The sequence below is a fragment of the Coffea eugenioides genome, chromosome 11, assembly GCF_003713205.1.
Source record: "Coffea eugenioides isolate CCC68of chromosome 11, Ceug_1.0, whole genome shotgun sequence".
NCBI lineage: Eukaryota > Viridiplantae > Streptophyta > Magnoliopsida > Gentianales > Rubiaceae > Coffea > Coffea eugenioides.
This window is the reverse complement of record NC_040045.1, coordinates 39,739,532-39,757,739: the sequence shown is the minus strand read 5'-3', so window position 1 is coordinate 39,757,739 and position 18,208 is coordinate 39,739,532. Positions and strand designations below refer to the sequence as shown.

The following is an 18,208-nucleotide window of genomic DNA, read 5'->3' as shown; positions in this document are numbered from 1 at the left end:
GGATCATTGCTTAATTTTTGTTGATGAAACTCTATTATTGTGAGGCATAAAAGCTTGCTTATTTATGTACAAAACATAGAAAGGATATAGTCAATAAAAAAACAAAAAATCAATCCCTACTTGGAGTTATGATGAAAATCAATCTAATATAATGTTCCAATTTAAGCCGTCAATTGATTTTCACTATTGTTTGAACTCTTCAATGTGAAAATGAGACAATAAAGTGGTGTTATTAATCATTAATTCATCCATTCACTTCCCATAAAAATGGCTTAAATCAATAAAGTTACAAAAAGACTCTTTCAAGTTGCATGGGACAGAAAGCTCGCCCCGTTTGGATTGCGATTTTTTCACAGAAAAATTGCTACATTTTCCGTGAACACATTTCCCTATCACATTTTTCCCTCACATATATCAAATCGCTACAGTAATTTTTCTACAAAAAAATCCAGAAGAACGCAATTCAAACGTGAAAGAGGAAAGTATTGTTAGATTGGAATTGGAAATTGGTTTCTAAAACAAATGAAGGATTGGATTTGGAACTTCAACTTGCATATATTTGAGAGTGTTCCTTTAGTCTCATCTCAATTTTTATTTTTTATTTTTTTTTGTGTGGAAACATACGGGTTTAGCCTTAAGAGATTCTTGTTAGTTTGCATTGATCTGGGAGGCCCCGACTTCCAATTGATTTTATTTAGATTTGGAAGAAGGGGTTGACCCTAGATCTCTTTTACAATAGCTAAATATGAGCATCTTTTAGCAAATATTTTTGTTAACTCTGATTTTAAGCACTAGTTTGATAAAATCATAGAAAATTTCCTCTTTGTTTTGCTGTAACTCCATTAAAATAGACAATAACTTAGCTCAACTTCCATCTTCAAAGTTTTTGTATGGTAGAATATAAAATAAATATTTAATTTGTTTTATATGCAATATACACTTTGTATGATTGACAATAACTAAATTTTGTTGGTCATAATTTCTTAGAATATATTATATTTACAATCAAAATTTAGCAAAGAAATTTAGTATATAGAAAATGTTATATCTTAAAAAATATATATTGACGTGCAAAACACGTGACACATTACTAGTTGTTGTAGAGGTTGGGAAGCGAGGAAAATAAAGTGTAAGCGATTCGATTGGATATGACTCATATTATCTTTTATTAACGCAAAGAACAAAGACTCAAAGACGCTTTTAATTATTGAACTCCATTATGTCATTTGGCATAGAGTTTCCCATGCAGCAGATCTTAATCCACCTGACAGCATTTTAATCACATTATTATGTCATTTTGCTTTAGTTTACGATAAGGATATTTTCCAGCAAGTACCTTAAAACTCTTCTACCCCAAAGCCGACTGATTCCCCTTGATCACGTAATTTGGGAGGGAAGAGGAAACATATCACATTAGAGGTGAACGATCAGACGGACAATGCAAAAAACTTGAACCTAAATTAAGGAATCTGGACAGTGCAATAAGATTGCATTAACGTTTGTACTCTTTCTAAACAGAGTCTTGGCTTTATGCTTTTTTTTTTTCCTGGAAAATGCTTAATGAAGTAAACATGTACTCATTTTATAAGGCACGAGTCTAGAAAAAGATCTGCTGGTAAAGTAAACAGCTGCAAGACATCATCTGAAAATCTGGCTAGATTAACTTCTTGAAAAAGTACTATAAATTGTGCTGATTTTCTGCAATGCAATTGTGCAAAGCACCTGTTCTTCTTCTTTTGCTTCCTTCAATCAAAGGAAAAGCACGTAGATAATGTGTCAACGGCAGTGAAGGAAGATCTTCTCTGGCAAACATCTCACAGATCATAGACGGTGAAGGAAAGCCATTTCCTCCAAATGCAGCATTCTGCGATTGAAGGTCTTTTCTGTGAAGCTTGCTAAGAGTCATATCAATAATCCCTTCCTTGCAGGAATGAAGCATTTCTAAAGCATCCAACAAAACCAATCGCTAACCATTTTTCCCATCAAAAAATTTCTTGGCCATCTTCTCGACACAATTTTCCTTTATAACTTCAGCATCTTCACATATGGCATTAGGATCCAACAGTATGCGTTCCTCAAATTTCTGCATCTCCGAGCTAAGACTATCTTTGTCTGCACAGTTGACAGCATCAAGTGCTTTGATCGTGACATCCCTGATGCCTTCCACGAATTGGTGACAAGGCCATTCGTTTGAATGCCCGCACTTCTTGGAAATGGTCAGCAGGAACCTTAGACATTCGCAGAGAGCAGCTAATTCAGTACCGACTTCATGGAAAAAGATTATGGTGTCTTTGAGTAGACAACTAGCCTCAAGCAGAGCTCTTACCGCCTGACGAGAAGGTAGTAACGCCAAATTGTTGCGTAAATGTTCCCAAGCATTTCTTTTTTTGTAGAAGTCAGTTGAATCAAGAAATTTCTCCAGCTTATTCTCATTGAGATCAATCTGTTCTACTAATTCTGGCACTTCATTTGATAATTTTCCTCTGTAACAAGTGGCCATTGTATACTTAAGTTTCGCCCTTATAGTTCGTTGCCTGGGTCCTCGAACAAAATCTCCAACGGGCAGCGCAAGAGGTAGAATCTCTTCTGCTAATTGTTCCGGCAAAGCTGGGGCTCCTTCCATTTTCAGTAACATGATGATCTCACCAACTTTTTTAGTAAATAACTTGGCTTGCAATTTCTTTATATTCAGTATTTTCCGTAATATAAGAATCAATTGATGCAGCTCGTTTACCAGACTAAAGATCCCACTGTCAACCGTCCTTCCTTCTGTCAATCCTACCCCATGTAACGAATACTAGATTTAACCTCAAAAAAAAAAAAATTCGCCTAAATGTTTCGAATTAAAGCTGTAACCAAGATGCCAAAAGCAGCTAGCATGAAGGAATTCCAAGTAAAACTCCAAGAAAAAAGAAAGAAAAATACTAACATACAGGAAAATTAAAAGTATGGAAACTGGGGTCGGCCATCATTGAAAAATGTGTAAGAGAAGCTACAACTTACCAGCAGCAGAGGAACGAAGGGCCTTCGGCTGAACGGAATCACGCTGCCTGGAAGATAGCCAGCCATGAGAATTTGTGGTCAACGAAGATGAAGCAGCCAAACCGCCCGAGTGCATCTTCTTTCATTTACCGTAACAGCGTAACGCGACCGATAGTAGAAAAGTTAAATCATTTATTTTATCTATGGACCCTACACATAGGGAAAATTTAAGGGACAATTTAATTTGTCCTAAAGTTTATAAAATTACACAAACCTCCCCTAAGGTTATGATTTTGATAATAAAATGAGTTCAATTAGAAAAAGTAACATTAAAAAAGTACTTTAAGGAGAGTGATGAAATTTTTATTTCTTAAGTACCTCTTATGCATATATATAAGTTGTACCAATAAAAGAATAAAAATAATTAAAAATTAGAAACAATTAATACACAAATTCCGTCACTCAAAAGTTCACATTGAATAAATTAGACAACACAAATAAGCCACAAAACTACACTAACAATCACAAGATTCAGCATAACAAACTAGTCATCTCTTTTGATATAATGTTTACTATGATTCTTGTGATTTTGAACAGAAATTTTTTTCAAAATTTACCTTTCTTTTCCCTCCATTCTCCTCTACTAATATCAACAATTAAGTAATTAGAGTACCAATTAATTATTAGTGACTAATTAATGAAAATAACTGTTGAAATTTTTTTTAATGATAAACGATGACTTGTATTTACATAATAATATCAATTGATATAACTAATGGAGGAAGGAGGGAAAAGAAAGGCAAAATTTAGAAATTTTTCGATTCAAAATCACAAGAATCATAGCAAATATCATGTTAAAAGAGATGACTAGTCTATTTTACTGAATCTTGTGATCATTAGTGTAGTTTTGTTGCTTAATTGTGCTGCCTAATTTATTAAACATAAACTTTTTGAGTGGCAAAATGTGTGTATTAATTATTTCTAACTGTTAATTATTTTTATTCTTTTACTAATACAACTTATATACATGCATAAGGGGTATATTTATGGAATCAATTTTTCATCTCTCTCCTTAAAATACTTTTTTAATATTACTTTCTCTCATTGGACTAATTTTGTTATCAAAATCTTAAAATTAGGGGAGATTTGTAAAATTTTACAAATTTCAGAGGAGGCTAGTTAAATTGTTAAAAACCTTAGGGGAGGTTTTTGAAATTATTCCAAAATTTAATTAACTATATCCAAATGAATGTTTGAGACAGTTTGGATATGGTTATTTAAATACATATATATAATTATTTTTATGTCGCCTTTACACTATTCAATCATCTCTATATTTTGCATACAGTACAAAAGAGTTATAGTAGTGTGTTCAAAAAAAAATATTTTAGTAAGTAATGCATTGTCTTGTTAGTCCTGTTAAGTATCCTATTGTGGCACTTGCTCTCTCTTTCTTGTTAAGTGCGTGCGTGAGTGAGTTAGCAGATGTTGAAAAAGGCTTTCATGACTGGATATACATATTTTCTTTTCTTTTTTCTTTTTTTGTTTTAAGCAACTAACACATTTCCAGATTTTCTCAAATGGGTAATGAAAATTTTCAATTGCAATTTGCTGGTATGTCAAATTAATGGTTGATCATAATGGCAGATAATCCATGCGATACATTTTAAACTTCCCCTGCATGCAACTATGGACTAACACAAATTCTGGACATCAGGCTTGAAACTTTGCGCACATCAGGTTAGCTTCATCCATTTCCTTTTACAAACAAACTTCGACCAGGTGTTGCTTTAATGCAGCTTTGCATTAGTACACGACAAGAATATTGCAGTAGCCAGCAAGAATCTTGAAATAGAATTAGGAATCAGGGCAGCCTGCAATTGCATCTTATTACTCCTTATTCAGAAGTTGTGATCAAGGTAAGTTTACATTCACTATAATACTTTTCCTGAACACACCATAGCTACATGTTTTTTTTTTTTTTTTTACGTGGAAAATGCATCATGAATGAGAACATGATCGAAGGCATGAATCTTCACAAAAGGTCTGCTAATAAATCAAGAACCTACAGGGCCACAAGATTTGAAAGTCAGGCAGAATTAACTTCTTGCAGATTACAAAGCTATGTTGATGTTCTATTGTTCTGTAATGCAATTTGCCCATTCATTTCTGCGGGCGACTTCGTGTGACTAAAGGTGATAGTGTCTGGTATGGCAATTGGCAATCTACTTGCTTGTCTTCTTACGAGAACACTTTCTTCTTCTCTTTCTTCCTTTCGATAAAGGAAAATAACGAGGACGATATGTCATAGGCTGTGAAATGCTAAACGAAGCATTCCGCGATTGAAGATCTTCTCTACCAAGTTTCTCACAGATCATATCAATCTCTCCCGTGAAGGAATGAAGCTTTTCTAACGTCTCCAACAAAACTAAGCGCATGCCATTCTTCCCATCAAAAAACTTCTTGGCCATCTCGTCAATGGAATTTTTCTTGTCATTTCTTGATCTCGTAGAATAACCTAATAATTCGTGTACAAGTTGATAAAAACATGTGAGGAGACGATCTTCCTTTGGATAGTTTACAGCGTCGAGTGCTTTAACTTCCTTGATAACTTTGACCAAATTCATCTGGACACTCACTTTGCAAAGCTCCAAAGAACCTAAGTAAGAACTGAAGATATAGGCAGAGTACAGATGATTCAGTACCTACCTCGTGGAAAAAGTTTATGGCATCTTCGAATTCTTGACTAGCCTCAAGTAGAGCTCTTACTGCCTCACGAGCAGGTAGGAATGATAAATTGTTGCATAAATCTTCCCAGGAGTTGTACGAGTCATTTTCATCAAGAAATTTCTCCGGCTTATTCTCAATTAAACCAATCTGTTCTACTATTTCTGACACTTCTCTTGACAATTTTCATCACCTAATCAAATGTTAGTTGAAGTGTTTTGGTTGCTCATATGCAAAGTTGACTGCGAAACGTAAAAGGGAATGGAAGGAGTACAAGCAGTTTATACGATACACTGAACATTGTAATAGGATCTGAAACCGCAATGCCTCTGCTCGCTTTTCTGGGACTGACCTCGTGGAATGAAAATTGACAACAGAAATAAGTAATGCTTAACCCATTTTAACCTGTTTCTCGAAATCAAACAGCTTTAAATAGTGTATATTGCTGACACAAAAGATCAAGAGACAGAGGACGTGATATTAAACGAACATATTAACTTTTTATTGTAAAACCTGTAAAAGATTAAAAGATATCCTGCATCGGAACAAGCAATTTTGCGAACTTTGAGAGAGTTTGACGAATTTTTGTTTACATGCACTAGATGATTACTTCAAACGCATCAAGATAAGTAATAAAACAAGTAAAAATTGATATCAGTTCACTTGGGAGGTACCACAAGAACTAAAGGATTGTGTTTATTCAATGTCAAAAATATAAGCATTCCTAGCCAAATGGGATTCATTTGATTCTTGTCCATTCATATTCAACAAGACCTATTAGAAGCTTCCTGCTCAATCGTTAGCTAGGACTAGGAGAAAATCTCAGATCAATTTCAAGATAAAATGAACGAGGTACATGCCAAGACCTTGAAACGCTTTCATCATATGGCGTAGGGGCTGGCCTTCAACTCTCTTATGCAACATTTACGAAAAGTCTCAGCAAGATGGATGACAAGAAGCAATTCCATGTCAGTTGGGAAATCGAAATTGCAAGCTGCAGCTCAAAGCTTCCCTTTTATGCAGAGTGCTGAAATCTGTGACACGATTTTGGAGGCATCACAGATACATGCAATCCATACAATGTCAGGAAATGCAAGTGCAGGAATGGTGCGTCAATATAAACTTCATAAACTGCAAGTTTCAAGGACATCAACATAAAAGTACTGAAACAGGCATCAAGGAAACGTAGAATGGGAGGACCAACTTGTCAAATGCTAACTAAGACAAAAGCCATGAGTATGCATTTGGCAGTCACAGCGCATTTGTCACATGAGAGCGAAGTCTTACAAATGGTTATTTGGAAAGAAATTTGGAAACGAAGAAGTTGATAAACATTGGATATTTAAGAAAGAAAGAGGAATTGAAAGCACTCCTTATGCGGAGTCCGGGTTACTGACACAAAAAGGGGAATAAAAATAAGTAGCTTCCTAGACAGAAAAGAGCAGAATGCCATTAGCAATAGTAGGCGCAGGAAAAGACATTATTAAAATCTCAGACATATACCATTTGAATCAAAGTTCTTCCGTCTTAAGTTCAAACTATCAGGTGCAAGTAAAAGATCACAAGTCAAGAATCATACAAGGAGAATGTTTAACATACCGATCACTTCTGATAATAACATCAATGCCTTCAATCTCTTCTTGAATTTCTTTAGCAGAATTCTCAATAGGTTCACTACAATAGTGGACCTCAAGCCGCTGCAGGTTCTCAACACCAAAAGGGAACTTCTCCAAGAGCTTGCAAGATTTCAGAACAAGATGTTGAAGGCACCTAAAGTGGCGAAATATTGTTGCTTCCCAATGGATCAAATCCATGTTTTCAATTAGCAAATGCTTTAGACTACGAAAACCTTCTTCAGTTGGCCCCCATTTTGGTCCTTGGAAAGCATAATTTTTGAGTTGAAGTACCTCAAGGTTGGGTAACATGGCAATGGAGGTCATATATTTCCATGGTAAATAACTCCAACTCAAACTCAAATGCCTAAGAGTCACTGGCAAAAGAGCCAAACCCAAAATCCTTCGCACTTCTCTTTTTTGTGTGTGGAAGGAACACTCCAGAGTTTCAAGTTCTTGCAAGTAAACAAGATTATTTAGGACTTGTGAGAAACTGTCTGTGCTGTAGTCTTCTCTAGTTTCACAAATTCCCAGTTTCTTAAGATGGGGCATGACACTGAAAACTTCCTTTGTGCAACTTGAAAATTGTATTGTATAGAGAGTTTGCAGGTGTTCTGAAGCAAATGGACGAGGAAGGTTATCTTGTACAGTGAAAGGATTCTTTAGATGACAAGCCACAGTAACATGCACATGCCTCAGTGAAGGCATGCTCCAATACTCCAGCAACAATGTTGGCCTACCGCCAGATTCCTGACAAAGCCATGGACCATGAATGACTAAGGTCTGGAGATTCCTCAGTTGGGATACTGAGGCAGGAAGCTCATAAGTAACATAGAGTGCAAGATACCTCAAATGTATCAGCTTTAATATTTGAACAGGGAAGTAATCGAAATGCAGAAAGAATACGTCTAATACTCTGAGCAACTTAAAGCCTAGTTGAAAGAATAGAATATCAGGTACTATATCAGTGCCCAATGTGAAACACACAAAAGATGAGACATGTGGGATTGCAGGTGCTGTAGTCGCATGACTGTAAGGATCCAAATGAAAACTGAGACGACGTTGATTACGCGTGCCTGCTTGAACACCTTTGGCACTTCTCCTTTGTATGACATGCATGAAGTTCTCCTTCTGAGCTTCTTTCAAGCACAATTCCCGTAAGAAGTCATGGAGGCGACAAGTTTTGACTTCCCCCCCAAAGCGCTTCTTTTCAACCAAAACTAAGTTCCTGCCGATAAGGTCTTCCAAGTAATCCTCTCCAATCTGTTCCAACTGTTTCTCTGAATTCAAATATAAGAAGCCCTCTGCAGCCCATAAATTAATCAATTTTGAAACTTCAATCTCACAATCTTCAGGGAAAATCCCCATATAGAGGAAGCAGGCTTTCAGGTGATGGGGCAAGCAATTGTAACTCAAAGCAAGTATATCTAAGCAATTTTCTGGATCAGTGGAAACAACTGAGCTAACCTCCTCTGCAATCTCATTCCAACAATTGTATGCCCCGATGTCACGTGAGAGAACACCAGCAATAACGACAATAGCTAGAGGTAATCCTCGGCATCTCTTAGCTATTTGTTTTCCAACTCCTACCAATTCATGGGGGCAGCTTGCTGTCCCGAAGATGAGCTTTTCCAATAGTTCCCAGCTTTGTTCTATGTTCAGAAGGTTCATGCAATGAGGTGGCTTCTTGGGACTCACGTTTGTTGCTAACTCCTTGAACCGACTAGTAACTACTATTCGACTTCCATTTTCGTCATCAGGAAAACACCTTTTGACATCATTCCAAGCATCAATGCTCCACATGTCATCCATAACAATCACATACCTCTTACCTTTCAACCTTCTGTACACAATTTCAGCTAATTGAGCATTGCTCTTCTCAACCATTTTATCAGTGGACTGTGCAATAGAGCTCCAAAGGGCTAGTAGCAAGTCTCTCGCTTGATAGACTTGGGATACTGTTATCCATGCACGACAATAGAAGTGATAAACAGTATAAGGATCATTAAAAGCTTTTCTAGCAAGAGTTGTCTTACCAATGCCGCCCATCCCAGAAATTGTCACTATTTCTAGTCCAAGTGGCAGTCCAGTGAGCCCCTCCAAGATAGTCGTCAGCTCAGCATCAAGACCTACCACAATATCCTCCTTATTCGAACTAAGTGGTGCTTTCCTGATGCTTGATCCCTGCAATCTTAGACTCTTTTCATCTATATTTGTAGTCTTTCTCTTGAAAGATTGAACAACCTGTAATGCATGGACTAAACCTCCACGAATGCCCTCCTTTCCATCTAAGACACTCTGGACCACTGTTTCAAGAGAACTTTTCCCCCTTCTTGGTAGGAATCTAGCTGATGCCTTACTATTGGACAAAGCGCAAATGAGGGACGTCTTTACTGATTCGACTTGTTTGTCCACGAGACGTTCTTCAACAAGATCTCTTGCTCTATAAGCAACGTCTTTGATGCATTTCAGCAATTCATGATCCTGGAATTTATCGGAAGAATCATCAAGAAAATTCAGCAAGGAGAAAAGATCCTGGTAGAGAATTGTGATCTCAGAAGCAACTTCATAGAAAAAGATTATGGCCTGTTTGAGCTCATCCACGGCACGAAGCATTTTTCTTGCTGCTTCACAAGAAAATTGATGAACAGCGTAGTCGGATCGATCTGTCCGGGTGTCGAGGACAGTGGTTTCCAGAAATTTCTTCAGGTCTTGCTCCAAAGATCCAATTTCCATCAGAATTGGAGGCTTTTTCTCCTGCAATTTTGGTATTCCGCAGCTCAAGGACAGTGTTCGTTTCTTGATCTCCAAGAAGTCAGCATGCCGACCAACTGCTCGAAGAAATTCTTCAAAGCTGCATAACAGAGTTCCTGTTTCACGAGAAGTTTGATCAACAACGTAGTTGGATCGATCTGTCCGGTTGTCGAGGACAGTGGTTTCCACAAATTTCTTCCGGGCTTGCTCCAAAGATCCGATTTCCGTCAGAATTGGTGGCTTTTCCTCCAGCAAGTTTAGTATTCCCCAGCTCAAGGACACTGTTCTTTTCTTGATCCCCAAGAACTCAGCAGGCAGACCAACTGCCCCAAGAAATTCTTCAAAGCTGGATGGCAGAGTTCCAGGTTCTTCAGTGATCCACAAAGCTGAGGGTTCTCCTTTCAGGAGCAATAAGACTTGACGGAATCTCTGTGTGACAACCTCCGCTTGCATCTTCTTCATTTCCAGAACCAAACAGGGAAATTGCAGCAGATACTCCAGCGTTTGTACCAGGGAAGCAATTGCAGCGTAGGCCATCTCTCAGCTGTACTAGGAATATCTCCAAGACGATTAACAAAATCTGAAGGTACATGAAAAAGGGTTGAAAGACAAGCAATTACAGGAACCAGAAGCATAAAAAGGAGAATTTTTTGGTTAAAAATATCCAGCAAGAGACGGGATAAGCATGTATTCGGGATAAAAGAAAAACTTGTTGAACATAAGCACCTAACCGAGCAATCAAAAGGCAAAAATGAACCCCTTTCGACTGATCGGCGTAGAAAAAAAAATCACCAGTAGCAGAGAAGCGGAACACAATCAGAATTCAGAAAAATTAATGATCCCTTATTGTCAAAAAAACAGAAAAGTTTTTTACTGATATACTTACCTAAGAAGAGTACCGAGAGTGATCACATTTTACGTAAAGTAGTCAACCCATGGAAACCACCAGCCTTTAAAGCGTGGTGGGGTGGGAGGCATGGTGTCAAACCTTGCCTCTCATGCCACCTTTAAAATGGTTTGACTTTAAAATATCCTACACACACTCATCTGATCCGGTAACGATTCACTCCCCTTTGAATTATTCCTGAATCTTATCAGCTGCCCCCTTTCAGAATATATTAGATTATATAACAGTTATCGTCTAAAAAAAAAAAACAACAACCCATGGAGAGTCTTCTGGTCAAGTGCTGGGATATAGTTGTTTGCTACACTGTGTGGATGTGTAAAATTTTATAGCTTTTAATTTTTGTGGGGGCAATGGATAATATTGACCGTTGTTGAGGCCTCATTTTAGGTGACTCGAGAAATCCATCTTTTTATTGTTTTAGGAGTTAATTTCACTTTACATTATTTAATTTTACCCGAAACTTCACTTTCATCTCTATACTTTGAAATGAGATGCCTTAGTTCCTTAAATATAAAAAGGATTGTCCTATTTAAGTAAAATCGTCAGGGGAAATGAAATAGATTTCATGGATTAATTTTTCTTACATTGTCTTTTTCTTTCGGTGAGATCTTACATTATTTGTGTACACACGAATAGGTCATGCATGCCACTTTATTTGAAATGTCATTTTCCCCTGAAATTTTTTTTTACGTTTTTTATGAACAAATTTTTCAATCACGTTTTTGTCTCGTATATATCAAATCGTTGTAATATATTTTTATGCAAAATTCCAGAAAATAGCAATCCAAACAGATCTGAATTTGATTTTGTATTCCGAATTTTTTCATGTATGGAATGTATCAAACTCCACTTGGTGGGTTTGTTTGGGTAGGAGTTTATTTGAATGATTTATTTGAAATAATTACTGTAGCACTTTTTGTGATGTGATGTATGTGAGATAAAAAGGTGATTAAAATTTGTAAAGTAAATTATTTTATTTTAAAACTACGCAATCTAAACACACTTATGTATAGAAGATTTAGCTCAAATTTTATATTTTATGGACTAAAGTGGGATAGATTTTACATTTAAGAGGATTAAGATGAAACCAATTTTATACTTTAGGAATTAAAGTGTAACACATTTTATACTTTAAAGGCCAAAACGTCTTATTTCCAAATTCAGAGACCAAAATAAAAATTAATGCAAGTGAATATTACTCTTATTTTAAATCGAGGAAAATAGAGAAAAGTTTGACTGATTGGGTTGGACCTGACCCATATTATTTTCATTTTTGGATTAAGTGCACTTTGTTCTCCTCAATTATACTCTGATCGAACTATAAAAGTTTAGCACCAAACTAACATCTCTCTTCCCACCACGGTTATCGTCCCACAAGAGACTGAAGTGGACAAGATTGTTAGGCATTTGGATGAAATGTCCCTGTAGGCTTCCTTGGCTTCACATGTTACCAGTCTTTTTTAAGATATCAAAGGATGGAATGAAACTTCGGGAGCAACTACCAATCAAGGTCCTGGAAGACCGAAATGATTCTGAGATGTGAATCTTGTCCAGGTTTCTCAGAGCCTAAGGAACCAGCTCACAAAAATGGTAGGAATCCTAAACTTTTGGCTGAGGTGATACGGAAACGTCTCAGAGATAGCAGTTTCTAATACTCCTCCTCCAATCGCAAGAGCAGGGCCTTTCTTTCATATCCCCATATTCAACCATTGCTTCCCAGAACCACAGTACACTTTTCTATACCACTCACAAGAGATTCCCAACTTCGGATAGGATATTATGGCAGAATCTTAGAAATAGTTGCGGGTGTGAGAACTTCAAATGCAGGACCATTAATGTATCATCAGATGATGGGATGAGACTTTATTCGTATATTGCAGCCATTTATTTTGGGAAGCTGCTCTTGGGGAATAGAAAGGTGTCTTAGTTATGGAAGCTCCTAGCTCCTAACCAATATTAAATGAATTAGAAGTCCCCTAACTGGTCAATTTGCTATCTAAGACAAGAAGGATATTTTCGCATTGAATTTCCAAAGCAAATTCCTTTTCTGGAAACTATGCAGAAAAGCATAAACCTTCCAATTTCCTGGTACTGAACTGATAACATACACCCAGCCAATATTCAATCTTGTAAATCAGCACCGTATCATGGTGTTGACGTAACATGCGCAGCGCAACCTTGGTTCATCGGTGACCAAAAATCGGACGAACACATGCACAATTATCATTTCAAAGCAGAAGAGCATGCACAAGAAGATCATCAAGCAAATATATTGTGAAAGGACCTCATATCATCCATGATAATCATAATGAAACTAGTTTCTTCTCAGTAAAATTGATAAATTGAGAGACACAAACGTAGTAATACTGAAAGAAAAAATATAATGAAGAATGGAAGCAATTTGTCAGCTGCTGACCAAGATCATACACAATTCTAAATTTCCCCATGCACATAAATTAATCAGAGACTGCGCATTCAATGCATTGCTAAATGCTTACACAATGGCTTGTAGAAGAGAAGAGAGCAGCAGAGAAGTTGAGATGGAGTGGGAAGTCCACCTCAAAAGAGGAACTGAATTTTCTTCTTATGCACGGTCTGGATTCCTGTCACAGACTCCAGAAGGAAATAAGTAGCTTCATAAACCAATCGAAGACGTATAACAGTTTGTCAATTAACAACAACAGGTGCAGGGAAAGACAGCACAACGCTACTCAAATGAAATTGCATCCATTTGCACCGATGTTCATCGGAAGTCAAGGAAATTAGACGAGAATTTTCACTTACCGCTCACTTCTAATAACAACTTCGATGCCTTCAACCTGTCTTCCCATGGCAAATAACTCCAACTTAAACTCAATTGCCTAAGAGAACATGGCAGGGCAGAAAAAAATGATATTTGCCGCGCTTCTACTCTTTGTTTGTAGAAGCAACACTCAAGTGTTTCAAGCTCTTTCAAGTACTGTAGATTCCCAAGTAATACAGATGGCTCACATATGCCGCAGTCTTCTTCTGTCTCACAAATTTCAAGTTTCTTGAGATGGGGCATGACACTGAAAACTTCCTTTGTGCAGCATGAAATTTTGATGGTAGAGAGAGTTTGTAGGTTTTTTGAAACAAATAGCTGAGGGAGTTCACTATTAGCTCCAGGAGGATTCTTCAAATAAATGGTCACACTACACTGGAGATGCCTCAATGAAGGCATACTCCAAAACTCCAGTAACAATGTTGGGCTACTGCCAGACTCCCGGCAGTGCCATGGACCATGAATCACCAACGTTTGGAGATTCCTTAGTTGTGATACTGATGCAGGAAGCTCATAAGTAGCACTCAGCGCAAGATACCTCAAATGAATCAGTTTTAGTATTCGGGCAGGGAAGTAATCAAAATGCAGAAAGAATATGTCTAATACTCTAAGCACCTTAAAGCCTAATTGAAAGAACAGAATATTCGGAACAATATTAGTACCCAATGTGAAACACATAAAAGACGAGACGTGTGGGATTCCAGGTGCCGCAGCCACATCACTGTAAGGATCCAAATGGAAACTGAGGCGATGCTGATTACGCAAGCCTACTCGAGAGCGTTTGGTACCTCTCTTTTGTATCACATGCATGAAGTCCTCTTTCTGTGCTTCTCTCAAGCATAATTCACGTAAGAAATCATGGAGACGACAGGTCTTGACTTTTCCTCCAAAACACTCCTTTTCAATGAAAACTAAGTTTCTACCAATAAGGTCTTCCAAATACTCCTCTGCCACCTGTTCTAGATTTTCTGAAGATTGGGGATCCAAGAATCCCTCTGCAGCCCATAGATTAATCAACTTTTGAACTTCTATTTCACAGTCTTCAGGGAAAGCCGCCATATGGAGGAAGCAGGCTTTGAGATGATGGGGCAAATAATTGTAACTCAAAGCAAGTATATCCAGGCATTCTTCTGGATTAGTGGAGATGATTGCGCATACCTTCTCTGCAAAATTATTCCAACAGTCATATGTCTTGACGACACGTGAAAGTACACCAGCCATTACAACAATTGCTAGTGGTAGTCCTTGGCATCGTTTAGCTATAAGCTTTCCACATTTCTCCAATTCAGGCGGGCAACTTGCTATCCCAAATACAAGCTTCTCCAACAGTTCCCAACTCTGCTCAGTATCCAGAAGACTCATACAATGAGGAGGCTTCTTTGCATTGACGTAGCTAGCCAACTCTGTAACGCGGCTGGTTAATAAGATTCTACTACCAGTTTTGTCATCAGGAAAGCATCTTTTGACATCATTCCAAGCATCGATACTCCATATGTCATCCATAACAATCAAGTACCTCTTACCTTTCAAACTTCTGTACACAACTTCAGCTAATTGAGCGTCGTTTTTCTCTACCAATTTATCAGTGGAGTGACCAAGACAGCCCAAAAGGCCCAGTAACAAATCTCTGACTTGATATACTTGGGAAACTGTGATCCATGCACGGCAATAGAAGTGATATTCAGTGTAAGAATGACGAAAAGCTTTTCGAGCAAGAGTTGTCTTACCAATGCCGCCCATCCCTAAAATGGTCACAATTTCTAGCCCTGATGGCACTCTGGTGAGTCCCTCCAGGAGGCTAACCAGTTCATCATCAAGACCCACCACAATGTCGTCCTTATTTGAATGGCGTAGAGACATGCTGCCAATTGATGTGTGCGCACTTGAACTCTCATCATTTATCTTTGTAATCATTTCTTTAATGGGTTGAATCTGCATTGATGCCTGCACCAAATATTGGGAAATGCCCTTCTTTCCGTAGAAAATCCTGTCCACTGCACACTCAAGAATCTTTCCAGAATCTTGTAATTTTGCAGGAATCCCAGCCAATAAGCAAAAGGGGTACGTCATAATGGACTCGATTTGGTAGTCTACCATACATTGTTCGACAGGAACCCTTGCTCTATCTGCAACATCTTTCATACATTTCAGCAATTCATGATGAGGGCAGAATTTATTAGAAGAATCCTCCTTAAGAAAGGTTAGCAAGAACCGAATATCCTGGTGGAGAGTTGTTAAATCGGAAGTGGCTTTCGAGAAGCTAGTGATGCTGTCATCGACCCGACGACAGGTTCTCCACAAATGTCCCATCTTGTTAACAATTACTGGAAGTCGGCTCTGGCGAAATGCCAACGACAACAGCTGTTCAAGGTCTGGAAAGGAGATGGTTCCATTTGAATGTTGTACGGTCGAGTCAAGTTTGCCGACGTAGGGGTCATCAGTCTCACTGCTTGGTGAGGAGAACGGGGAATCAACTACTGGTGTTTCACTGTCTACTTGAGAATATACAATTTGTATAAAAAAATCTGGCAATTCTCGAGGATTTAGATCCTCTTCCACATGGCCATATCGGTACAAGAAATGGTTAGGCCTGCCAGACAAGCAGTCTTGGACAGTGCTGTGGAGAAATTTCCTCAAATTTTCCTCCAAGGATGTGATCTCCTTGAATATCTGAGGCTTTCCCTCCGCAAGAAGTTCAAATTTTGGCTTTGTACTACTAGTAAAGTATAGTAGCAATCTTTGTCTGATCTCCAAAGTATCAGCTGAATGAGACCTCCCAAGTGCCTCAATAAAATCTTCTACTGACGATTGCAGAGATTGATCAGTTTCTTCAATTAGCTCCCACAGACGAGAGCCCGAGCTCGAGCTCGACACTGCAGAGGGTTCTCCTGCCGTCAAAAGCAATAAGAATTCATCGAGTTTTGGTTTGAGAGCTTCGGCTTTCATTTTCTTAACTTCGAGGATCAACAACGGGAACTTCAGTAGATAATCCAGCGTTTGCAGAAGAGAAGCCAGTGCAGCATAAGTCGCCATCTCTGATCAACAGGATGGAAATGCTCCATTAGTTATCTGATTTCAAGAAAGAAGAAATCCAAAGAGTAAGATCAAAGAATTACTAAAAGCAAAAAAAGATCGTACCAATAGTTCAATTTTGAAGTAGAAGAAGCTTGCTGGTCGCGGCTGATCGGAAAATTTACTACCGGTAGTAGACAAGATTAGAAACCATGAAAGCGGGGAGGTTTTCTTTGGAGCCCACTGGTCAACTCTATTCAAACTTCAGTCCGCAAAGAGCCAAATTCACATTACAACTTTAGCCCCGGTTTACCGGGGAATTTAGCATTTAGGCGCACTTTTTAGCTTCAATCAAAACAGGAAAGCGTCTGCGTGGCTGGGACCCGTTCTATTACCTAAAAAATTCCTCCGTCTGCCGCTCCATCCGCCACGCCACTGGTGCCCCAATCCCCACTTTTACTTTACTTTTTACGTGACTTTATTTTTATATATGTATAACACTAATGATAATAGATTTAGCAAAAAATTTAACATGAGATAAAATTTAAAAATTATTTTAATCTCATGGATCTGTTTTTTTATATTGGATATTACATAAATTCTCGGTCAATTATTATTTAACAACATGCCATAACCAAAAAAATGGGATAAACTCACGTAACAAAATTATCAGTATATTATATATCTTATATATATAATATTATAATTTATTGATTTTTTTTTTTTTTGGTTGAGAAGTAACTTATTGAAAGTGAAGCATTTTTAATGACACTGACTTGTACAACGCCTGGGGTGATTTACCCAACATTTTAGTAGTGTTACTACCGTCTCGTGTGGCAGCAAGAGCTATGCTTCTTCAGGCTAGTCATGAACTCAAGGCGACCATCATCTTTTTCAATGAAATGGATAGTGAATCAGCTGTAACTTGTACGCCAGTTTTTTTGGATCTTGCTTGAGAGAATTGCAGTGCGAATGTTCACCTGAATTGGTCAAAAGCATGAGGGATGTCGTTCAAAAAAAAAAAAAAAAAAAAAACACTTGATGCTGCAAGCTGTTTGACAGAAGATCGTCTCATCTCGAGTTTTTGAAAGTTCAAAGATGTATTCTGGGGTTATTCTACCAGATCAGGAAAGGCCAAGAAGCATTCCATTCTTGGTTTTGTTGGAGGCGTTAGGAGGGTTTCATGCCATCACAGCAGGAGAGATTGATATGATATATGAGAAAATTTGGTAGAGAAGATATTCTAATGCAAAATGCTTCATTTTAGCTTTTCACATCCAACTGCGAGAAATGGTGCTTTTGCTTTTCCTTTATCCACAGAAATCAAAAGAAGAAGAAATGGTTCTTTTAACTTTTGAGGAGAAGGAAAATAGGCAGATATCCATTCCTGATTCATATGAAGTCAGCCCC

The 18,208-nt window shown here is 37.8% G+C and overlaps 2 protein-coding genes across 3 annotated transcripts; both read right to left on the bottom strand.

Moving 5' to 3' along the window:
- Window positions 1-6,407: 6,407 nt before the first annotated feature.
- Window positions 6,408-10,845, bottom strand: LOC113751381 (disease resistance protein RPP13-like). 2 transcript variants are annotated; one of them, XM_027295375.1, is made up of 3 exons: window positions 7,309-10,845; window positions 7,082-7,136; window positions 6,408-6,743 (listed from the first exon to the last, which is right to left on the bottom strand). In XM_027295375.1, the coding sequence occupies exons 1-3, from the start codon at window positions 10,611-10,613 to the stop codon at window positions 6,711-6,713; spliced, it is 3,393 nt and encodes a 1,130-aa protein (XP_027151176.1). In that variant the 5' UTR covers window positions 10,614-10,845; the 3' UTR covers window positions 6,408-6,710. The 2 variants fall into 2 exon arrangements, with proteins under 2 accessions (XP_027151176.1, XP_027151177.1); XM_027295376.1 differs by lacking the exon at window positions 7,082-7,136.
- A 2,962-nt stretch (window positions 10,846-13,807) lies between these two features.
- LOC113752562 (putative disease resistance RPP13-like protein 3) lies at window positions 13,808-16,819 on the bottom strand (the record flags this gene model as incomplete). The annotated part of the gene is made up of 1 exon (XM_027296673.1): window positions 13,808-16,819. A coding segment is annotated over exon 1 (3,012 nt), but the record flags the coding sequence as incomplete, so codon positions are not given.
- Between the last annotated feature and the right edge of the window lie 1,389 nt (window positions 16,820-18,208).

Excerpts from the sequence above, each read along its gene's own strand:
- LOC113751381 (XM_027295375.1), bottom strand. The coding sequence starts at position 10,613 with ATGGCCTACGCTGCAATTGCTTCCCTGGTACAAACGCTGGAGTATCTG. Across the intron at positions 7,137-7,308 it reads GTTATTATCAGAAGTGATCG|GAAGCTACTTATTTTTATTC; the intron begins GTATGTTAAACA and ends TTTTCTGTCTAG. Across the intron at positions 6,744-7,081 it reads TAACCCGGACTCCGCATAAG|ATTTCAGCACTCTGCATAAA; the intron begins GAGTGCTTTCAA and ends ATCGTGTCACAG.